At 38.3% G+C, this 20742-nt stretch overlaps 1 protein-coding gene across 1 annotated transcript in view; it reads right to left on the bottom strand.

Moving 5' to 3' along the window:
* DSCAM (DS cell adhesion molecule) overlaps positions 1 to 14826 on the bottom strand; it is a 644712-nt gene extending 629886 nt beyond the window's left edge. The window contains exons 1-2 of the mRNA XM_032277238.1: positions 14727 to 14826; positions 12039 to 12356 (exon numbers count right to left, since the gene is read on the bottom strand). Of these exons, the coding sequence (XP_032133129.1) occupies positions 12039 to 12356; positions 14727 to 14826 (418 nt within the window). The remainder of the gene's footprint in view (positions 1 to 12038; positions 12357 to 14726) is intronic.
* Between the last annotated feature and the right edge of the window lie 5916 nt (positions 14827 to 20742).

The following is a 20742-nucleotide window of genomic DNA, read 5'->3' as shown; positions in this document are numbered from 1 at the left end:
TGGCGAGTTTTTATCATGAAAGGACGTTGAATGTTGTGAAATGCTCTTTCAACATCCGCTGAAATGATCATATGGCTTTTGCCCTTGATTCTGTTGATGTGATGCATCATGTTTACTGATTAGCATTTGTTGAACCATCTTTGCATCCCTGGGATTTATCCCACTTGATCGTGGCAAATGACCATTTTGATGTGCTGCTGAATTTAGTTTACTAGTATTTTGTTGAGGACTTTTGTATCCATATTTATCGTGGAAATTGAACAGTAGTTTTTTTGTTGTTGCATTCTGGTCTGGTTTTGGAATCAGGATAATACTGGCTTTGTAGAATGGGTTTGTATTTCTACCTTTCCAAGTTTTTGAAATAGTTTAAGTAGAGTTGGTATTAGTTCTTCTTTAAATGTTTGGTAGAATTCAGCAGTGAATTTATCAGATCCTGGGTTTTTCTTTGATGCTAGACTTTTTGTTGCAACTTCTATCTCATTACTCTTTACTCATAAGTTTAGATTTTCTATTTCTTCATGGTTCAATCTTGGAAGGTTCTCCGTGTCCAGGAATTTGTCAATGTCTTTTGGGTTTTCCAATTTGTTGGTATACAGTTGTTCACAGTAATCTCTAATGACCCTTTGTATTTCTGTGGTGTCAGTTATGATGTTTCGTTTTTCATCTCTGCCTTTATATATTTGGGTCTTATCTCTTTTTTTTTGGTCTAAAAGTTTGTTGATTTTGTTTATCTTTTCCAAAAGACAACTTTTCATATTTGTTAATTTTATGTATTTTTAGTCTTAATTTCATTTATTTCTACTCTGTTCTTTATTATTTCTGTCCTTCTATTAATTTTGAGTGCTTCATTCTTACTTTTCTAGTGCCTTGAAGTACGCTGTTAGATTGTTTATTTGAAGTCCTTTTTTTTTTTTTACTTAGATGTTCATTGCTGTAAACTTCCCTCTTAATACTATTTTTGCTGTATTCCACAGGTTCTAGTGTGTTGTGCTTCTATTTTCATTTGTGTCAAGAAATCTTTTAATTTGTCTTAATTTCTTTATTGACCAATTGGTCATTCAGGAGCATGTTGTTTAATTTCCATATATTGGCATAGTTTCCAAATTTCTTTTTTTTATTGCTTTCTACTCTGTTGTGGTCAGAAAAGGAACTCGATGATTTTGACCTTTTTGAATTTGTTGAAAATTACACTGGGCCCTGACATATAGTCTATCCTTGGAAATGTTCTATATGCTAATGAGAAGAATATGTATTCTGCAGCAGTTTAATGAAATATTCTATAAATGTCTGTTAGGTCCATTCGATCTACAGTATAGTTTAACTCTGATGTTGCTTTATTGATTTTCTGCCCTGATGATCTGTCCAGTGTCAAAAGTGGAGTGTTGAAGTCCCTACTATTATTGTATTGCAGCCTACCTCTCCCTTTAGAGCAATTAATATTTGCCTTAATAATTTGGCTATCCTAGTATTGGGTGCATACATATTTACTATTGTTATATACTAAATATGGTATTGTTATATAGCAAGAGTATGGAATACTCTTGCTAAACTGATACCTCTAACATTGAATAATGGCATTCTCTGTTTCTATTTACAGGTTTTGACTTAAGTCTGTTTTATCTGATATAAGTACAGCCAGTCATGCTCTTCTGTGGTTTCTATTTTCATGGATTGCCTTTTTCTATTACTTCACTTTCAGTTTATGTGTATCTTTATAGGCGAAGTGAGATTCTAGTAGGGAGCGCTCAGTTGGGTGGTGTTTCTTATCCATTCAACCACTCTTGGTCTTTTAATTGTAGAATTTATTCCATTTATATTCAATGTTATTATTGATAAAAATTTACTACTGCTATTTTGTTACTTATTTTCTAGTCATTTTGTCATTCTTCCCTTCCTTTCCTCCATCCTCACTCTCTTCCTTTGTGGTTAAGTGACTTCTCTGGTAGTATGTTTTAACTTGTTGCTTTATACTTTTAGTGTATTTACTATAGGTATTTACTTTGTGATTACCTTGAGGCTTACACAAAACATCTTATAGTTATAAGGAGTTATTGAAAACTGAAATCAACTTTGATCACGGACACACATACAGCTTATTTATTGAGCAAGAGATCACACAGTTGATGTATTGAGAGTACTGAGTTCCATTTAAGAGTACCATTTAAAAAGTTTTCTCAGAGTATTGAGTACTGAATGTGAGAAAACATTTTAAACGGCCCATTTTCAAGGCGTAATGAATCTAAGTATTGGCAGTCAGCCTGCAGATGTAACAAACTGCACAGCTCATGCGCTTAGAAGGTCATGATAAGTGACAGAATGTAGAGGAAGGGTCAGCCCATAAAAGGGAAGAAAGTTCTGTCATTGGGAAATCAAAACTTAAGCGAGGAAGGGGATCAGGGTATAATCATCCTTATAAGGGAGTTAATCAAACTTAGGTGATGTTCAGGAAGAGGAACTGGGGGAGGGACTAGCTTGCTAGGTGAAAAATTAACTTGCTGTAACTGCCCTGGGTATGCCTGCTTACCAAGTTCCCAGTCTTGAAAGACCACCATTAAAAGTCTCGCTTCCACTGTTCTTTGAGTCTCTGAGTCCATTCTTTGCATCTGGATGGGTGCTTGTGTGTTTCTCACATGAAACACTCATTTTATTGTGATTCACTCTATTGTACTTCAGAGATACTATATTTTTTACAAATTGAAGATTTGTGGAAACCCTACATCATGCAAGTCTATTAGCTTCATTTTTCCAACAGCAGGAACTTACTTTGTGTCTCTGTGTCACATTTTGGTAATGCTTACAATATTTTGAACTTTTAAAATTATTATTATATCTGTTATGGTGATCATGGATCAGTGATCTTCGATAACACTATTGTAATTGTTTTGGGGAGCCACAAGCCACATTTACATAAGACAGCAAACTTAATCAATACATGTTATATGTGCTCTGCCCACATCACTGAAATGCCATTCCCCATCTTTCTCCCTCCCCTCAAGCATCCCTTTTTTGGAAAAGCAACAATATTAAAATTAACCCAATTAATAACCCTACAGTGGCCTTTAAGTATTCATGTGAAAGACAGTCTCATATCTCTTACTTTAGATCAAAATCTAGAAATGATTAAGCTTAGTGAAGAAGGCATGTCAAAAGCTAAGACAGGCTGAAAGCTAGCCCTTTTGGGTAGCTAGCCAACTTGTAAATGGAAAGGAAAAGTTCTTGAAGAAAATGAAAAGTGCTACTTCAGTGAACAAATGATTAGAAAGCAAAACCACCTTATTGCTGATGTGGAGAAAATTTGAGTATATAGACGATCTGGATAGAAGATCAAACAAGCTACAACACCGCCTTACGCCAAAGCCTAATCCAAGGTAAGTACCTAGCTCTCTTCAATTCCACGAAGGCTTAGAGGGGTGAGAAAGCTGCAGAAGAAAAGTTGGAAGCTAGCAGAGGCTGGCTACTGAGGTTTAAGGAAAGAAGCAATCTTCCTAACATACAAGTGCAAGGTAAACAGCAAATGCTGATGGAGAAACTGCAGCAGGTTGTCTAGAAGCTCTAGCTAAGGCCACTGATGAAGGTGGCTGCCCTAAACAATGTATTTTCAATGTACACAAGATAGCCTTCTATTAAAAGAAAATATCACCCAGGATTTTCATAGCTAGAGAGGAGAAGTTAATGCCTAGCCTCAATGCTTCAAAAAACAAGCTGACTCTCTTGTTAAGGGCCAATGTAGCTGAGGACTAAGATGAAGTCAATGCTTATTTACCACTTCAGTAATTCTAGGGCCCTTAAAAATTACAACAAATGTACTTTGCCTATGATCTAGAAATAAAACAAGAAGGTCTGGATCACAGCACATCATCTGTTTACACCACGTCATATTACACTGGGTAGAACGTGCAGTACGATGTAGAATTGAAGTGGTGACAGTGTAAACTTTGGTACTGTTCTTCATTTTTGGGTGAAAATATTTCATCTTTGACAAGTATGATGTTAGTGATAGCAGGACTTTTGTAGTTGCTTTTTATCAGATTGAGGGCATTCCTTTCTACTGCTAGTTTTCTGAGAGTGGATACTGGATTTTATCAATGCTTTTCTGTGTCTGTTGAAATGATCACATGGTTTTTACATTTAATATGTTCATATGATAAATTATACTGATTAATTTTCAAATGTGAAACTCACCTTACATTTTGGATATCAGCCCTTTGTGGTCATAATGTATTATTCTTTTTATACGTTGTTGGATTTGATTTGTTACATTTAAAAAATTTTTACATTTATAGTCAGAAGAGATACTTGTCTTTAGTTTTCCTATGTCTTTATCTTGCTTAAGTATTAAGATAATGCTAACCTCATAAAATGATTTAGGGAATACTCTCTCCTCTTCAATTTTCTAGAAGCATTTGTTTAGAATTTTCTTTTTCTTTCTTTCTTTCAGATGGAGTATCACTCATTCTGTCACATAGGCTGGAGCCCAGTGGCACATTCTTGGCTCACTGCAACCTCTGCCTCTTGGGGTCAAGCCATTCTCCTGTCTCAGCCTCCCAAGTAGCTGTGTCACCATACCTGACTAATTTTTGTATTTTTTGTAGAGATAGATTTCCACCATGTTGGCCAGGCTGGTCTTGAACTCTTGACTTCAAGTGATCCTCCTGCTTTGGCCTCCCAAAGTGCTGGTATTACAGGAATGTGCCACTGTGCCTGGCCAAAATTATTGTTTCTTTCTTAAAGGATTAGTAGAATTAAACAGTGAAGCCATTTGAGCCTTGAATTTATTGTAGAAAATTTTTACGAACAAATTAGATATAGAGCTATTCAGTTTATCTGTTTTTCCTTGAGTGAGTCTTGATAGTTTGTGTTTTTCAAGGAAGAGTTTATTTCTTCTACTTGTTCTTAATGTTTTCTTGGTACTATTTTAATACCTATTGAAGATATAGTGATATTACCTCCCTCATTCTTTGCATTAGTCATTTGCCTACTCTCTTTTCTCTCCACTCTGGCCAAAAGCACATCAATTTTATCAATTTTTTTAAAAAACCAACTTTTCGTTTCATAGATTTCCTCTATTGTTTCTGTTTTATGGATTTATGGATCTCCACTCTGATCTTCAGTGTTTATTTTCTAGTTATATTTTTAATTTTCTCCTCTTTTTCAGTTCAAAATGGATGCTGAGACCACTATTTAAAACGTTTAGTTTCTAATATAAGTTTTTTAGAGCAATAAAATCTCCCTAATTATTTTAGTAGCATTCCCTAAATTCATATATATTGTGTGTTCATTTTTATTCAGTTGAAAAAACTTTCTAATTTATTTCTTCTAATTTCCTTCCAATTTTTTCTTTCTTTTTTTTTTTTTTTTTTTTGGACACATAGATCACTTAAAACTGTGCTATTCAGTATTCAGATACTTGGTTATTTCTCAGAGATGTTATTATTGTAATTTAATTTCATTATGATCTAATGACATATTTTATACAACTTGAATTTTTAAAAATTTATCTGAGACTTTATTGTTCCGAATATGGTCTATATCAGTAAATATTTGTGTGTCTCAGAATTTATATTGTGCTGTTGTTGGATAGGATGTTCTTTAAAGATCAATTATATCAAATTGATTGGTAGTGTCATTCAAGTGTTCTTTTTATCCTTATTGGTTTTCTGTCTACTTCTATCAATTATTGAAGGAGTACTGAAATCTCCAACTATAATTTTTGATATGTATGATTCTCATTGCAGTTCTATCAGTTTTTCCTTTATGTATTTTGAAGTTTTTTGGGGAGGTACATACACACTTAGAATAATCACATCCTCTTAACCACCCTACTTTACGTTATGAAATGAACCACTTTAGCTCTGGTAATATTCTTTGCTTGGAAGTAAACTTTGCTTAATATTAATGTGGCTATTCTAGCTTTCTTTCAATGCTTTATTTTTATTGTTGATTTGATTTGATGAGGATGGTATATGATTTTTTATCCTTTTATCTTTAAGCTAGTTGTGCCTTTGTATATAAAGAATGTTTCTTTTAAGCAGTGTTAAATCCAATCTAGCAATCTCAGTCATTAAATTCAGATTACTGGAACATTTAAATTAAATGTGGATATTGATATGGTTAAGTTTATCATTTTGCTGTTGGGTTTACATTTTTTTTTACCATCTTTCCTTTTTCTTATTATTTTCTTCTTTGTTTTAGATTGAGGATTTTTAAATGATTCTATTTTTTTCCCTTGTGGGCTTATTAGTTATAGCTGTTTTGCTATTATAGAGGTTTCTGTAGGTTTTATGGTATACATCTATAATTTATCACCATATATATTCAGGTGACATTACACAACTTAACATATAGCAAAAGAGCCAGCAATATTATACTCCCATGTCGGCATTGTAGGCCTTAATGTTATTTTTGCCATATATTTTACTTCTATCTATGTTACAAACTTCATAAGTCATTGTTATTATTTTTGTTTTAAATAGCCAATTATTTTTTAAAAGACTGTAAATTTTTTTTAAAAAATCTGATTTACTCATGTAGTTAGTTTTTATTACCGTTCTTTGAGTAGATCTAAGATTTGATCAGGTGTCATTTTTTTCTTCTAATTATAGAATTTCCTTTAAGATTTCTTGTAAAGGGATTCAGCTGACGATAAATTTTCTGCTATTGTGTGTCTGAGAAAGACTTCATTTCACCATTATTTTAGAAATTTAGTTCCATTCTTGCCTATAATCCCAGCATTTTGGGAGGATGACAGGGGGCAATTTCTTGAACCTAGGAGTTACAGACCAGCCTGGGCAACATAGCAAGATTCTGTCTCTACAAAAAAATTAAAAATCAGACTGATGTGGCAGCATACACCTGTGGTCCCAGCTAGTTGGGAGGCTGAGGTGGGAGGATCAGTTGAGCCAGGGAAGTTGAGGTTGCAGCAAGCCATGATCACCTCACTGCACTCCAGCCTGGTTGACAGAGCAATTCCCTAACTCATAAAACACACACACACACACACACACACACACACACACACACACACACACACCAGCAACAACAACCCAGTCTGCTGTCATTCTTGTCTTTGTTCTTTTGTGTGTAATATGCCTTTCTTCTGTAGCTGTTTTTGATATTTTATCTTTATCACTGCTCTGAGCAATTTTATGATGATATGCCTTGATGCATTTTTTCTTCACATGTCTTGAGCTTGGGGTTTGTTGAGCTCCTTGAATCTGTGGGTTTATAGTTTTCATCACATTTGGAAAATTTGGGTCAGCATTTTTCCACTTCTTTTTAATCACACCAACCCTTCCCTTGGGGTTTAATGTCTCGTTAACATACTTCAAACATACTTGAAGTATGTTTTAATTTTTTGGAATTAACTTGAATTTTTAGAGTGGTTGTAGGTTTAGAGAAAAAATTAATAGCAAGTTCTTATAATTTCCCTCTCATCACTTCCTTCAATTTCTCTCATTATTAGCATCTTGCATTAGTGTGATACATTTGTGACAATTAATAAACTGATATTTATACATTATTATTATTAACTAAAGTTCATAGTTTACATGAAGCTTCACTCTGTGTTGAAATATCCATGCATAATGGCAGGTATCCACCATTACAGTATCATACAGAACAATTTCACTACCCTAAAAATCCCCTGGGCTCCATCTGTTCAACTCCTACTCCCTCCTGACTATCTTCTGGAAACTACTGATCTTTTTACTGTCTCTCGAGATGATCTCTTCCAGAATGTGAAGTAAGTAGAAGAATACACTATGTAGCTTTTTCAGATTGGCTTCTTTCACTTAGTAGCATGCATTTAAATTTCCCCATATCTTTTCATAGCTTGATAGCTCATTATTTTCTGTTGCTGACTAACACTTCATTTTATACTACAATTTGTCTAATGTTAAATTAAAATTGTAGCTGGGCCCTGTGGCTCATTCCTGTAATCCCAACACTTTGGGAGGCCAAGGCAGGCAGACGGCTTGAGCCCAGGAATTTGAGATCAGTCTGGGCAACCTAATGATACCCCTCTCAAAAAAAATTTAAAAAAAAATAGCCAGGTGTGGTGGCTCATGCCTGTAGTGTCAGCTACTTGGGAAGCTGAGGTGAGAGAATCACCTGAGCCCAGGAAGTTGAGGCTGCAGTGAGCCACGATCACACCACTGCACTCCAACCTAGAAAAGAGAGTGAGATGTCCTCTCAAAAAATAATTTCTTTTAAGAAAAATTGTTCTAACACTTATTACAAAGATGAGGAAGATTTTCTTCAGGTCTTTTCCAGTCATCCGTGATAACTCCATAGGGAAGGGTAATTCAAGTTCATATTCAACAAGGGTAAGTGAGGGTTTATAGCCAATGAACAGAGTGAGGGGATCAGTGGGTGGAAACTTAGAAAGAGGAGACAGCAAGGATATGGCGATTCTTGCTAAACTGGCCTAACAGATTCTTGCTAAAGTCAGGCCAAACATGTATACATCAAAGACGGGAGAGGAAGAACTTGATCAGATATCAAGAATGATCAAATATCAATAGTAAGGGGATGATTTAGCAGGATTCTTGTGAAAGCTGGGAGCCGGAGACCAGACATGAAAAGCTAAGGTCAAGGACTAGCTGAGAGGGATGCCCAGGGGAGCCTTTCCAAAGTTATTCAAGGAGAGAGTCTTTATCACCATCCATCCACATATTGAAGAACATCTTTGTGGCTTCTATTATTCTGGTAATCATGAATAAAGTTTCTATACAAATTTATGTGCAGATTTTGGTGTCCTTTATCCAGAAATATAAGTCAATCATAGGACACATCTTATTTCTGAGGTGGATCACTTTCCTCCACTGCCTGAGGTCCAATCTTGAAAACAGTTGCTTCTGCCAGGCGCAGTGGCTCACACCTGTAATCCCAGCACTTTGGAAGGCTGAGGGAGGCAGATCACCTGAGGTCGGGAGTTCACGAACAGCCTGACCAACATGGAGAAACCCTGTCTCTACTAAAAATACAAAATTAGCTGAGCGTGGTGGCGCATGCCTGAAATCCCAGCTACTCAGGAGACTGAAGCAAGAGAATCGCTTGAACCACAGAGGTGGAGGTTACAGTGATCCAAGATCAGGCCATTGCACTCCAGCCTGGGCAACAAAAGTGAAATTCCATCAGAAAGAATGAGAAAGAGAAAGAAAGAGAGAGAGAGAAAGAGAAAGAGAAAGGAGAGAGGGAAGAGGGCAGGAAGGGAAGGAAGCAGGGAGAGAAGGAGAGAGGGAGGGAAGGAAGGAGGGAGGGAGGGAAGGAGGGAGAAAAGGAAGGAAGGAAGGAAGAAAACATATGGTTGCTTCAGATGTTTTGTCTATTTTTGTTTGGCTGGTTGTATTAGTTTGTTCTCACAAGACTGGGTAATTTACAAAGAAAAGATTTATTTAACTCATAGTTCTGAATGGCTGGGGAGGTCTCAGGAAAGGTACAATCATGGCATAAGGCACCTCTTCGGGGTGGCAGGAGAGAAAATGAGTGTCAGCAAGGAAAGTGCCAGTTGCTTTTAAAACCATCAGATCTTATGTGACTCACTCACTATCATGAAAACAGCATGGGGAACAATGTCCCCATGATTCAATTACTTTCCACTAGGTCCCTCCCAGGACATGTGGGGATTATGGGGATCATCATCCAAGATGAGATTTGGGTGCAGACACAAAGCCCAACCATATCAGTCTCAGGACCCTGGTTTTTGGCTGTTTCAGATAAAAGGGTACATTTGGCTCCTGCACCTCCATATCGATCACAGTCAAAAGTCCTAGTCAAATGTTAGAAAGCACAGTTTGCTAGGAGAAAACAATCATGAGGAATCTTCTGACTTCCCCAAAATCATATGGCTGATTGTTACTTGCTATGTAGTCAAGGCAGCCTGGATAAGGAGCAACACTGTCTCAAGTGGCCCACCCGCATTCCAGCCCTTAGAGTAGGACAGAAACAAAACTCACATGTGAGAACTAGGATTGGTGATTAATGAGACATGATGAGTGAATCTTCCTTTAATTGCTAGTAACCAGACCTAGATCAACATTTCCGAAAATTAGGAAGGAGAATCCCTTGCGCTGCCAAAGGATAGATTATGAAGTCATTCTGCCTAATAGCTTATGCCAGGACAATCTAAACACCAATCTCCAGGGATACTTACACATTTAGGATGACCTGATACAGAAGAGGATATCCTATGAGTGAATAGTCACTGGCCTCAATCCTACAATTCAGCTGTCAAAGGGTAACACTTATGCCCTTCATCTGCCTTTTTGAACAAGCTTCTAGTTCTGTACTCGCATTTACACAAAAAGGGTGAAACCAGATTTTCAAGTATCCAATGAACAATCTAGATTATTAATCTAGAAGATTATTATAACCATTATGTGTTCATAATAAAAAGCAAAATTAAATTAGAAGAGAGATTTGATTTGGGCAATATGAATGCCCATCTTACATGTTCAAACTGATACAGTAGTTATCTATTTGCTGGATTCATAGTCCATAGGGTTTTAGATGTCAAGAACGCCAGCACATAGATGGTAAAAGCACAACTGGGTAGGAAGAGGCAGGTGGCACCGATGCCAGACAAGATGATGCAGTTTCTATGCTCCAAAACTTTCAGTGTCATGCAAAAACAATCAATTCTATGACGAATTCAGAAGATGGCAGTTAAAACAGGAGTAAGCATTTCATTCCTTTATCTGACAGAAAACCCAAGGCAGACATAATGGATTAATACATACAGGTATAGCTACTTGAAATTCTAGGTTTCTCCATAAGTGGTGTTTTGTAGATTACAGATATGCTTTTATAACATGTCATTAAAATGTGCAGTCTTCCCAGTAAAAGGCATTCACTAAATCTCCCTGTTTGTCAGGTTTAGAGGTCCTTATACAAATTGCATTTGCTTTATTGTAATTATTTGACACATCAAATTTCCATATATCTTGATTAAAGACAATCTTTTCCCCCCCCCCTTATGTGAATTCTCGTGCAGGTCTTAGAATTCATGAGCATGTCACTGAGATCAAAATATAGTTGGGAAAATGACTAGCTAGCAGCATGAGTCATAGTCTAATGTTTGATGGCTTACATCAAAGAGATCATATGCAGGAATTCAGAAACACCTCATATTTTTCTCATGTTGTGATGTCTTCTACCAGCACCTACTCACTTATTGAAGAAATTATTGCAGCTACTTGTTGTATAAGAAAAAAAAAATCAAAGTCATATTCTCTTTGCCCTGCTATTATATGTCAGTCTACACAAGTACTTCAGAGCTAGACTTAAAAAAATTAAAATGCTGTTTGCTAACAGGAGTCTAGCTGTGAGTTTGTTTTGTAGGGCTTTGTTAAATCTATAGAACCACACAATCTGTCCTGTATATATAGCCTTTGATGTCTGTGTATCTCAGGCAGTATTCTTTCCTGGGTTGACTTGTAGCAATGGTGATTAAAAAAAGACACAATATGTTGTTAAAAGGAACATAGCCCATTCAGGATTTATGCACCGACAACATTTCAGCAACATGTGATACAGTCAAAAAATGTTAAAATAGCCTTTCTATTTCACAAGGAAAGCAAGGATATTAGATTGATTCTGTTTCCATAACAGTACATCTTGATGCTATGGTTTTATTCCAGCTCGACCATTTGTCATTTTTTTCTCTCTCTTTCTCCTTCCCTAGGATGGGGTAGGGGACGGGTGAAGGGGGGTAAAAGAGGGGTGGAAGCAAACATATTGGGTCTGAGACACGGAAAATTTGAATCAGAGTATCAAATTAGATCAGATATAAGGAGGCTGGGATGTTAGAACTTGCCAACTTGCTAATCATGCCTTCTTTCAAGGTTTAGTTCCAATAATGTACGGCACTCTGAAATCTAAACAAGGAGATCCTAAAGAAGTCATCAGCAAGGTCTGAATGAACTGATGATGGGGTTTCACTGGTTCTCTGCTGCGACGGCATTTTGCTATTTGTCATTGTCCTCCCACCCCAAGCAGGCACAGGGGGGATAAAAAGCAAAGCCCAGAGCTGTACTCACCAGCCTTGATGTGGACATCCTGACTTCTAATTTTCCCTGAAGGATTTTCAGCTGTGCAATAATAAGTATTATCATGGATTAAGGTACTGAAGCTTGAAGGAGGGAAGGGGAAAATTTGGAGAGTGCCGTTGGGGTGGACGTGGCGGATCCCGGGAACATCGTAGATCTCCTCGCCCGTGGCTAGGTACCATCTGAGAGTCACAGGAGGGATGCCTGCTGCGGGGCAGGGCACCAGGGTCCCCGTGGTGCTGGCAAACACTACCTCTTGCAGAGATGCATTGACAAAGTAGAGGCTGGAGTGTAGGTCTTCACTGAAAACTGCAAGAAGACAACACAGGGATCCACCGGTAAATAAAACATGCCTTTGACATTTGCAGTTCAATCAATCTGGCCTCAGAACGTTATCTTGAAAATTAATCATGAGGCTCAGGCTCAAATAAAGCCAAACAATTCATATTTTCTCTAAATGCAGAGAGGCTGATACTAAAATCTAGGGCGCCATCCTAATCTCGCATTCTGTACACAAACTGTTAAATTATCCTGGATGCTAACTTTTAATAGATTCGTTTTTTGCCTCGTCCCTCAAGCCCTGTTCTGTCCCCACACTGACCACTATTGGACTACAATATTATGTATTTTTTAGCCACTTATTGTCTATCTTCTGTCACTAGAGATAAGCCTCATGAGGACAAGGTCTTGATTGGAGAGCCCAGCTGTAAATGGGCTCTCCAAAAAGGGGAGCTGAATGCGTGAATGCCTAGATCCTGTTGCTTGGATCAAATTGCTCTCATTAGTAGGTACACTCAGGATTATTATTGAATAAAATTAACCACACTTTTATATTAAAATTTAAAATCACATGTAAAGCATTTTAAAAACACCACTGGTTGCCAGAAAATAGAATGCCAAATCAACAATGCACTTTTTATTGAAAATATGATGAAACAATAAAGAGAATTTGGACAAAATCACGACTCAAGTCCACCAGCACACAGTGTCTGGTTTGATTTTTACATTTCCCTTCTGGTCCACCTGCCTCCATGCCTTATCTATATAATTATATTGTGCTGAAGTGTGCATATATAAAATGTACCTTTTATAACGGTTTCATTCTCTCATACATCATCTATGTAATTCCATTGTTCTATACTGACTTCATAAGTAAATAGCAGTGAATGCACAATTTATACATATTCTTATGAACTCTTTTCCTGCTCTTCTCATTTAAATTGTTTCACTTTTACTTCTACAAGTAAATATCAGCAAATGTGTTCATACACATTGGGCTTTTTAATTCATTTAAGGACCTATAACAAGTGTTTATGGAGTGTTGGTTATGTGAAAAAATAAAACTTAACTTACAGAAAAAATAAAACAACTTGTTTATAAGTTAAACAAAAGATTTATAAATATAATGAAATCCTACTTGTCACACATCTGAGCCTTTCTGAGACTTTTTTTTTTTTTAAGCAAAGAGCAATTTATTAGGCAGAGAGAGAAAAAGCAAGTTCCCACATTGTTGTGGGAGGGGAATCCAGAGGGGCTATCCCCTCTGTGACTTTCTAAAGCAGTTGCATATCTAGATACGTATTTGTAGGAGACCCCAGATATTTTGAATGAACTTCACTGGACAGAGGTGAGAATAACATTTACTGGATGCTTCATAGTACTTTGTACCAGACAATCTTATAATATTTGAAATCAACAGCTCTGCTAGGTAAATAAAGGCTCCACATTGCAGACGATGACACGGAGATTCACAAGGCTGTCACTGGACCAAAGACTCAGGGCCAGGAAGTGGCAGAACCAGATTCAGTCTTTCTGATGAAGGTTTTGGTGATTTGTGTTTTCTCATCTTAGAACCAAATGTGGCAAAACAGTCTCCCTCATTTGGGTGGGGATCAGAGGCAGCTCTCTATAGAGTGGGTCTGTAGCCTGTGCTTCCTGATCTAGTCTTTCTCCATGGTGTGGGGCTGAAGGGTTACAGGCTCCTGCCACATGCCGGGGTTGATACTAAGCCTGTGTGATAAAATACATGTGCCCCTCGCCTTGCCTATAGTTAATTGGCATGATTTGGTAAGAAAAAGATGAAGAAATTAACATCATTTACAAAGACGATCGGATTCATAATAACAAGATTTAAGCTGCTCACTAAATGTGAGGGTAGCGGGTGGTTCCCTCTTTGTAAATAATGTTAATTTCGTCATCTTTTTGTTTACAGGTTCCCAAAAACATAACAGCCTGAGAGTCTTTGTTGTGTCATTGCCTTATTCAATGTAATAATTATCACTTATAATTATTTGAGGAAACACAGCATCCAAGCATTGACACAAGGCTGAATAGATGCTGTTGACTCTACTCACAGCAAGATGTAAGGCATGTTCTTCCCTGTTGCCACTTGAAGTGGACACTGTGTGGCTCTTTTTCAGATTTCCTTTCTCAGGCCAATGCACCCCGTCCCAAAGCAACTGGAGAGGTCCTCTGCTGACTCCCACGCTGGGAACCAGCCCCAGTCACAGGGAACTGCCTTGTCTGAGGCCTGCAGGCAATGACTGGTCAAAGGTGGTTCCACAGGCCCGGACTCCTCATGTTAAGTGGCAACAATGCTGCAGGCGCATCCCACCTGAGACTGCTATTGCCACAGCTTCGCAGAGAAGATTCTCCCTCCACTCATTCTGCCTTCCTCACATCCTTGCTGACGTGCCTGTTGAAAATACACTCCCAGGAGGCCTTCGGCCTGCAATGCTTCCTCTGAGCATCTCCTTTCAGGTAACTCAACACGGGACATGAACTGAGACTTTGCTAGTTACCCTCCACAGCCACGTATTTCTGAAATTTTTTTCTGTTTTAAATAAAATAATCAGAAAGCGCCAAATAACATTCCCATGTGAACTCCCCAATAGAGTATGAGCAATAAATAAAATACATCAGGATGGAAGAAAGCACTAAGTCTTGATTATCACTGGATTAAAACATTTTTATAAGCAATAATTATTACACTGAATAAGGCAATGACACAAGAAATGATATGTTTTTGGGAGCCCATTGAATCTGGACAGTGACAATATGTAATTTTATGAAAACATATTCATGTGAGAATCTAACATTTATCTATTATATAAACATTTTGATTTTTTAACTAAACTTCACATATTCAATGAGCTAATAAGCAGAAGCCTAATGTCTGGCATGCTGTGTTTGGTAAATAATAGTTGGTGCATTCACTGTTCCTTGTTTTCATTTTTCCCTCTCATAATTAATGTGGTATGTCAAACTTCCATTGATAATATAAACTTTTGAAGTATTTTTGAAATTTCTATTTTACAAAATTATGTCTCTTTTAAGTAGATTGGTAGATTGGAGTTACCTCTCACAGTTTAGGAACTGACTATATTGAAGTTGAGACAGAGAGAAGGTGGGGGGTGGAGATGAGAGCCTTTAGCAGAGATCCTGATGTAGAGAGATGCTTACACACCATAGCCCCCTTCCACTATCAACATGAAAGCCTACATACTGATGAGAATTCTCCTCCCCTGTGAGAGCCATACTGTGTAGATGTCCCCAGAGTAGAGGGGCCCCTGAAAAGACCCTCTGTCTCCTTGATCGGGGAAGCATCAAAAGCTACTGTCAATCTATGTGTCTCAGGAAGTGTCTTGTTCAACAATGCTTGAAGTAACAATGTGGACAATCTCACACTTGAAGACCTGCACCTCCTTGGGGATGTTGGCAGATGGCATCTACCTGACAGGTCCGCCACTGGGGTGAGATCTGAGGGTCACTTTGTTTGTTAGGCCATATATGGCACCAATGAAAACTCTTCCTTTTCACTAGTGTCATATAGGATGGAAATGTTACCAGTGCCAAATGCTTCAATTGTAGTAAAATTTATCAGTGTAAACACAGTGGTCAATGACACAGAATCCTGCAGGGCATTGAGACGTGTGTTGAGTCACAGTTACATTAGGACACTTGCCCTCGTGTTCCTATATGGAATGTACATTTCTATTTAGTAAAACTGAGATGGTTAACCCCTAACCTCACTAAAAAGAGAGGGGAGGGATTGCTCTCTCTTTTTGCACAAATATACCTCACACTGCACACTGTGCAACTTTATTTTTTAACTAAGTTTAGTAAATATATCAGTAAGTATGTTGGTGTGAGGATGAGGTGGGGCAAGTGTAATGAGATTCCTGGTCTATCAGCTCCTAGAAAGAAAACCTCACTAGGAAGAACTATTAGAAACTTCTGAGGATGGCATATGGTGGTCAAGAATTGGTATGGTGGAATGAGTTCGTCCATTTGGGCACTATGTCTTGTTAAGCAACTAAATGGTCACGTAACCAGTCATTTAAACACTGAGCACCAGTGTTAGGTTGTCCCAATGAAGAAAGAAGTAAGGGGAGGCAGACGAGACATTAATCTAATAACTAGATGATCTAATAACTAGGCCTGGGGAACACCTTGCTCCTCAAGCTGTCTCAGGATCTGTCCCCAGCATTGTGACAAAGTATTCCTCAGCTGCCACAGCCATGTCTCAAGTGGTCCCAGGTCTGGCTTAACCTGCTGCTCTGGAAGTCGTGAACTTTGATTGGATCCGTGTTAATTCTGCAGGTGCACAGAATGCACAGCTGTGGGGCATGGTGTCCTTCACCTAAACTTCAAAGACCTTCCAGAAAGCCCAGGGCCCTGGACAGAGACTTGTTTTAGAGGTGGCGCCGGCACAAACAGTCCCCATTAGGGTGGTGCTGAGCCCAACAAAGCCATCAAGGCAGTTTTTCCTGAGGCCATGGGGACCCAATCCCTACCCCAGTGTGCTCTGGGCGAGGGACATGGAATTAAAGGGGATTATTATCCAGCTTTAAACTTCAGATTGTTTTCTCTGTTGGGATTAGATTTACTTGGAGCCTGTTACTTCTTTCTTCCTGCCTCCTTCTCCTTTTTGGAACGGGAATGCCCACCCTGTACCTGTCTCACCACTGAGTTTTGGAAATAGATAACTTGCTTTGATCCATAGCTCATGGCTAGAAGGGATTTGCCTCTGGATGAATCACGCCTGAATCTCACTCATATCTGATTCAGTGACTTTGGACTTTTAAATCGATGCTGGAATTAGTTACGACTTTGGGGGTACTGGGATGAAATAAATTCATTTTGTATGTTAGAAGTTTTGGAAGCCCAGGACAGAATACCATGATTTGAATGTTCCCACCAAAACTCATGCTGAAATTTAATTGCTAGGGTAATGATATCGGGAGGCAGGACCTTTAAAAGGTGACTCATAAGAGGCAGAGCCCTCATAAATGGATTAATGCCATTGTCACAGGAGTGAGCTCCTTATAAAATAATACACTCTCCCCCCATTTTCCTTCTGTCTTGAGTACTTGCTTCTCTCTTCCATTCTTCCACCTAGGATGACCCTCACCTGATGGCCTTGGACTTCTCAGCCTCCAGAGCCATGAGCCAACTAAACTTCTGTTGTTTATAATCTACCCAGTCTGTGTATTCTGTTACAGTAGCAGAAAATGAACCAAGACAGCAATTTATGAAAGTTTCCCTGTTTGCACTCACACATAGTAGGTGAGGCCTTTTCACATCACTGTATTAGTTTTATTACATGAGACGTGTCTACGGGAAGCTATGTCCATGAGATTTAGCATCCTCCAGGTATCTTACTTGAAATATTCATCTCTTTTTCTCTTGGTCTCCATCACTGGCAGAAACCGAGTTTGCCCTCCAGGGCCAGCAGGGGCTATGTGGCTAAGCTGGGAAGCACAGTGAACACCATTTGTCAAAAGGTGGCAGAGAAAAATAAATTTTGTATAAGTGATAGATCTTACCCACAGAGAGGAGAGGCAGGGGTGTTCATCAAGTCATAAGTGTTTTACAGTTTTCTCTCCCAACCATAACTAAAGCCTTTAGCAATGCTTCATAAGTCAGAATATGAAAATTATTGCTAACTAAGAAATCGGTTGAAATCAGAAGCACAGTTAATAGTTCAACACGGCAGTTTTCGACTCAGATAAAAATGCTGATAGTGACACTGTGATTTTACATTTGAGCTTGCTAAGAAGCTGACATTACCCCAAACATATTGTTAGGAATGAGGTGACTGTCACTCTTAAGGGCTAATTAATTCCACCAGGATTCTTTCTCTCCACTACATTATTCCTCTATCAACCTGAGTGTGGGTAATTTGAACTAAGCAAAATTTGGTCATATTTGAATTTATCCTCTTGTATCCTAAAAGTAGTCTTGTTAAGAATAGCAAGTCTTTAAAAATGTAAATGTATACAAGAAACATTGCTTAATTAAATGTATAGTTTCTTATTGAAAACCACATTCCACAAACCAGCTTGTGAAATTATTTAAATGACTGCAGGAAAAAAATGATAAATAAATGTTTAATCCTAGTAGTTAAAGAGATAAGTGACCTACGGGGGATTACTGTCACTTCTCCTTATATTTTTAAAGCATCTTACATGAGTCTTTCTCCTTCATGCCACTGGGTTTAATAATGTAACATAAACTCATTCTCTAAGAGACACATCATATGGCCACAGGCAAAAGAAAACCCAAGCTATATTCCAACAGCTTTTGTTTCTTCCATCTAAGGGACCATCCATCTGCCTAAATAATAGCACTTCTTTTTATAGAGTGCCTCCTGCTCTTTAATACAGTAACATTTGCTCCCTCCAGTAAAGGCTGAGGCAGCCTTAATGTGAGTTTTGTGTGTGTGTGTGTGTGTGTGTGTGTGCACGTGCGTGCACGTGCGTGCACATGCATGTGTGAAAGTTTCTAAAAAATAATTGTGGGTTCATAACAGAAAGCTAAATAAAACATTCAGCACAATCTTGTGAAATTCAGGGCTTAAAATCCTGGGGGTACCAACACCAAGGGAGCTAATGGGAGGGGCCTTGGAGCATGGTTTCCTCAGTTGCAGACTTCTCAATATTTTATATCACTGTAACAGATGGTGTAGCCAAGACTCCAGTGACAAACATAAAGAAGAATGTTACTCCAGAAAGAAAATAAGTCAATATTTTAGCTTTTCTTAAAATTCAAACAGGGCAGGGTGAAAAGAAGAGATGTGGGAGGAATTTTGCAGTAGGCAGTGACACAAGCATTCACCGATGCAATAATGTTTATTGAGCATCTACTAGGTACCAGGTCTTGTGTAAGGGCACAGTAATGCAAGGTAGAACAAGTCCTAGTATACTACCATCAAGGACATTTTAGTCGGGAAGCTACTATTGTTCATGTAGAGAGGTCAGTTATAATCCTATTTGCTGAGTATTGTGACAGAAACATTATACAGAATGATACAGAACATGATACAGAAACATTATGTATCACAAAATGTTACAGGAGCATATGTGATACAGAAAGTAACCTGAACTAGGAAAAATGGAAACAACTTTCCAGAGGAGGAAAGAAAAGCACATTCTAGGCAGAAATCTTAAAAAAATATTAGGACATTGAGCTGTCCCAGTCAGGAGAGAAATAAAAAGGTACTGGGAAGCAGGAAATTCAGTGCACAGCTAAAAGTGTTGTATTATTTTGAGAGAGAGCTACAGATTCCTCAGATTCATTTATCCTGGAAACACCTCTTCAGCAACTACCACGTATCTGGCACTGTGCCACGACCAGCAGCCAAACTAATAACCAAGTCTTGGAAGGGCACTGACCAGCAGGAGGCTACATTCCAGGTGCCGATTATAAAGTCAAGGTTGTAAACAGTGTCAGATGCCAAGCTAAGAAGCACGTGCTTAGCCCTGCAGAAAGTATGGAGTTCTCCTAGGCACATACCCAAGAGAAATAAAAACATGTCCACACAAAACTGTGCACAAGTGTTTAAAGCAGTTTAAAGCAGCATTATGTATAACAGCCAATGGTGGAAACAGCCTACGTGTCTATCACCTGAAGAACAGGTAAGCAGAATGTGGCTTAGCCTTACAATGGGATATCACTCCACAATAAAATGGAATGAAGCACTAGCACAGGCTACAGTGGGGATGATCCTCCATTACACCCACAAAAGGCCACATACTGTATGACTCCATTCACATGAACTGTCCGGAAGAAGGACATCTGTAGAGCCAGAAAGTCAATCAGTGGTTTACTTATGGTTAGGATAGAGGCAAGGGGGCAGGATAAGAGGGTGGTAGCCCAAGGACAGAGGTTTCTTTTGAAGTGATGAAAAGCTGCTAAAGTGGACTGTGGCGAAGGCACCTTATCTGTGAATACACTAAAAAACTATTAGACTGTATACTTTAAGTGGGTTCTTTTATGGTATATAAATTATATTTTAATAAAGTTGTTTTAAAAAGTAGGGAGCCATTCAAAGTTTTGACAGAGAACATCAATTTCCCAGATTGAAGTTTGAGAAAGTAAACACTGACTAACAGGGGGAGAACACTGTAGGCAGAAAGCCTGGCTAGATTGCTCTGCTGGGGGTCTAGGCCAGCGGGGCATTGGTGGTGTGAAGGGAGAAAAAAGGCCCAATTATGGATATGTCTGATATGATCCTACCCACACTGGTGGGCGGGGATGTGGGAGTAATAAGAGTGAAGAAAATAAAAAGTCAACATGAGGAAAATTCAATTGCTTGCATGACCAATTGCATAGTTACACTATTACAAAGGGAGCCTACAAGACAGAGCTGGTTGGTAAAAGAAACAACATGCCAGTTGCACTAAGGTAAACA

The sequence above is a fragment of the Sapajus apella genome, unplaced genomic scaffold (genome assembly GCF_009761245.1).
Source record: "Sapajus apella isolate SASKATOON/1434 unplaced genomic scaffold, GSC_monkey_1.0 scaffold8, whole genome shotgun sequence".
NCBI classification, from domain to species: Eukaryota; Metazoa; Chordata; class Mammalia; order Primates; family Cebidae; genus Sapajus; species Sapajus apella.
This window is presented reverse-complemented; position numbering and strand designations above follow the sequence as displayed.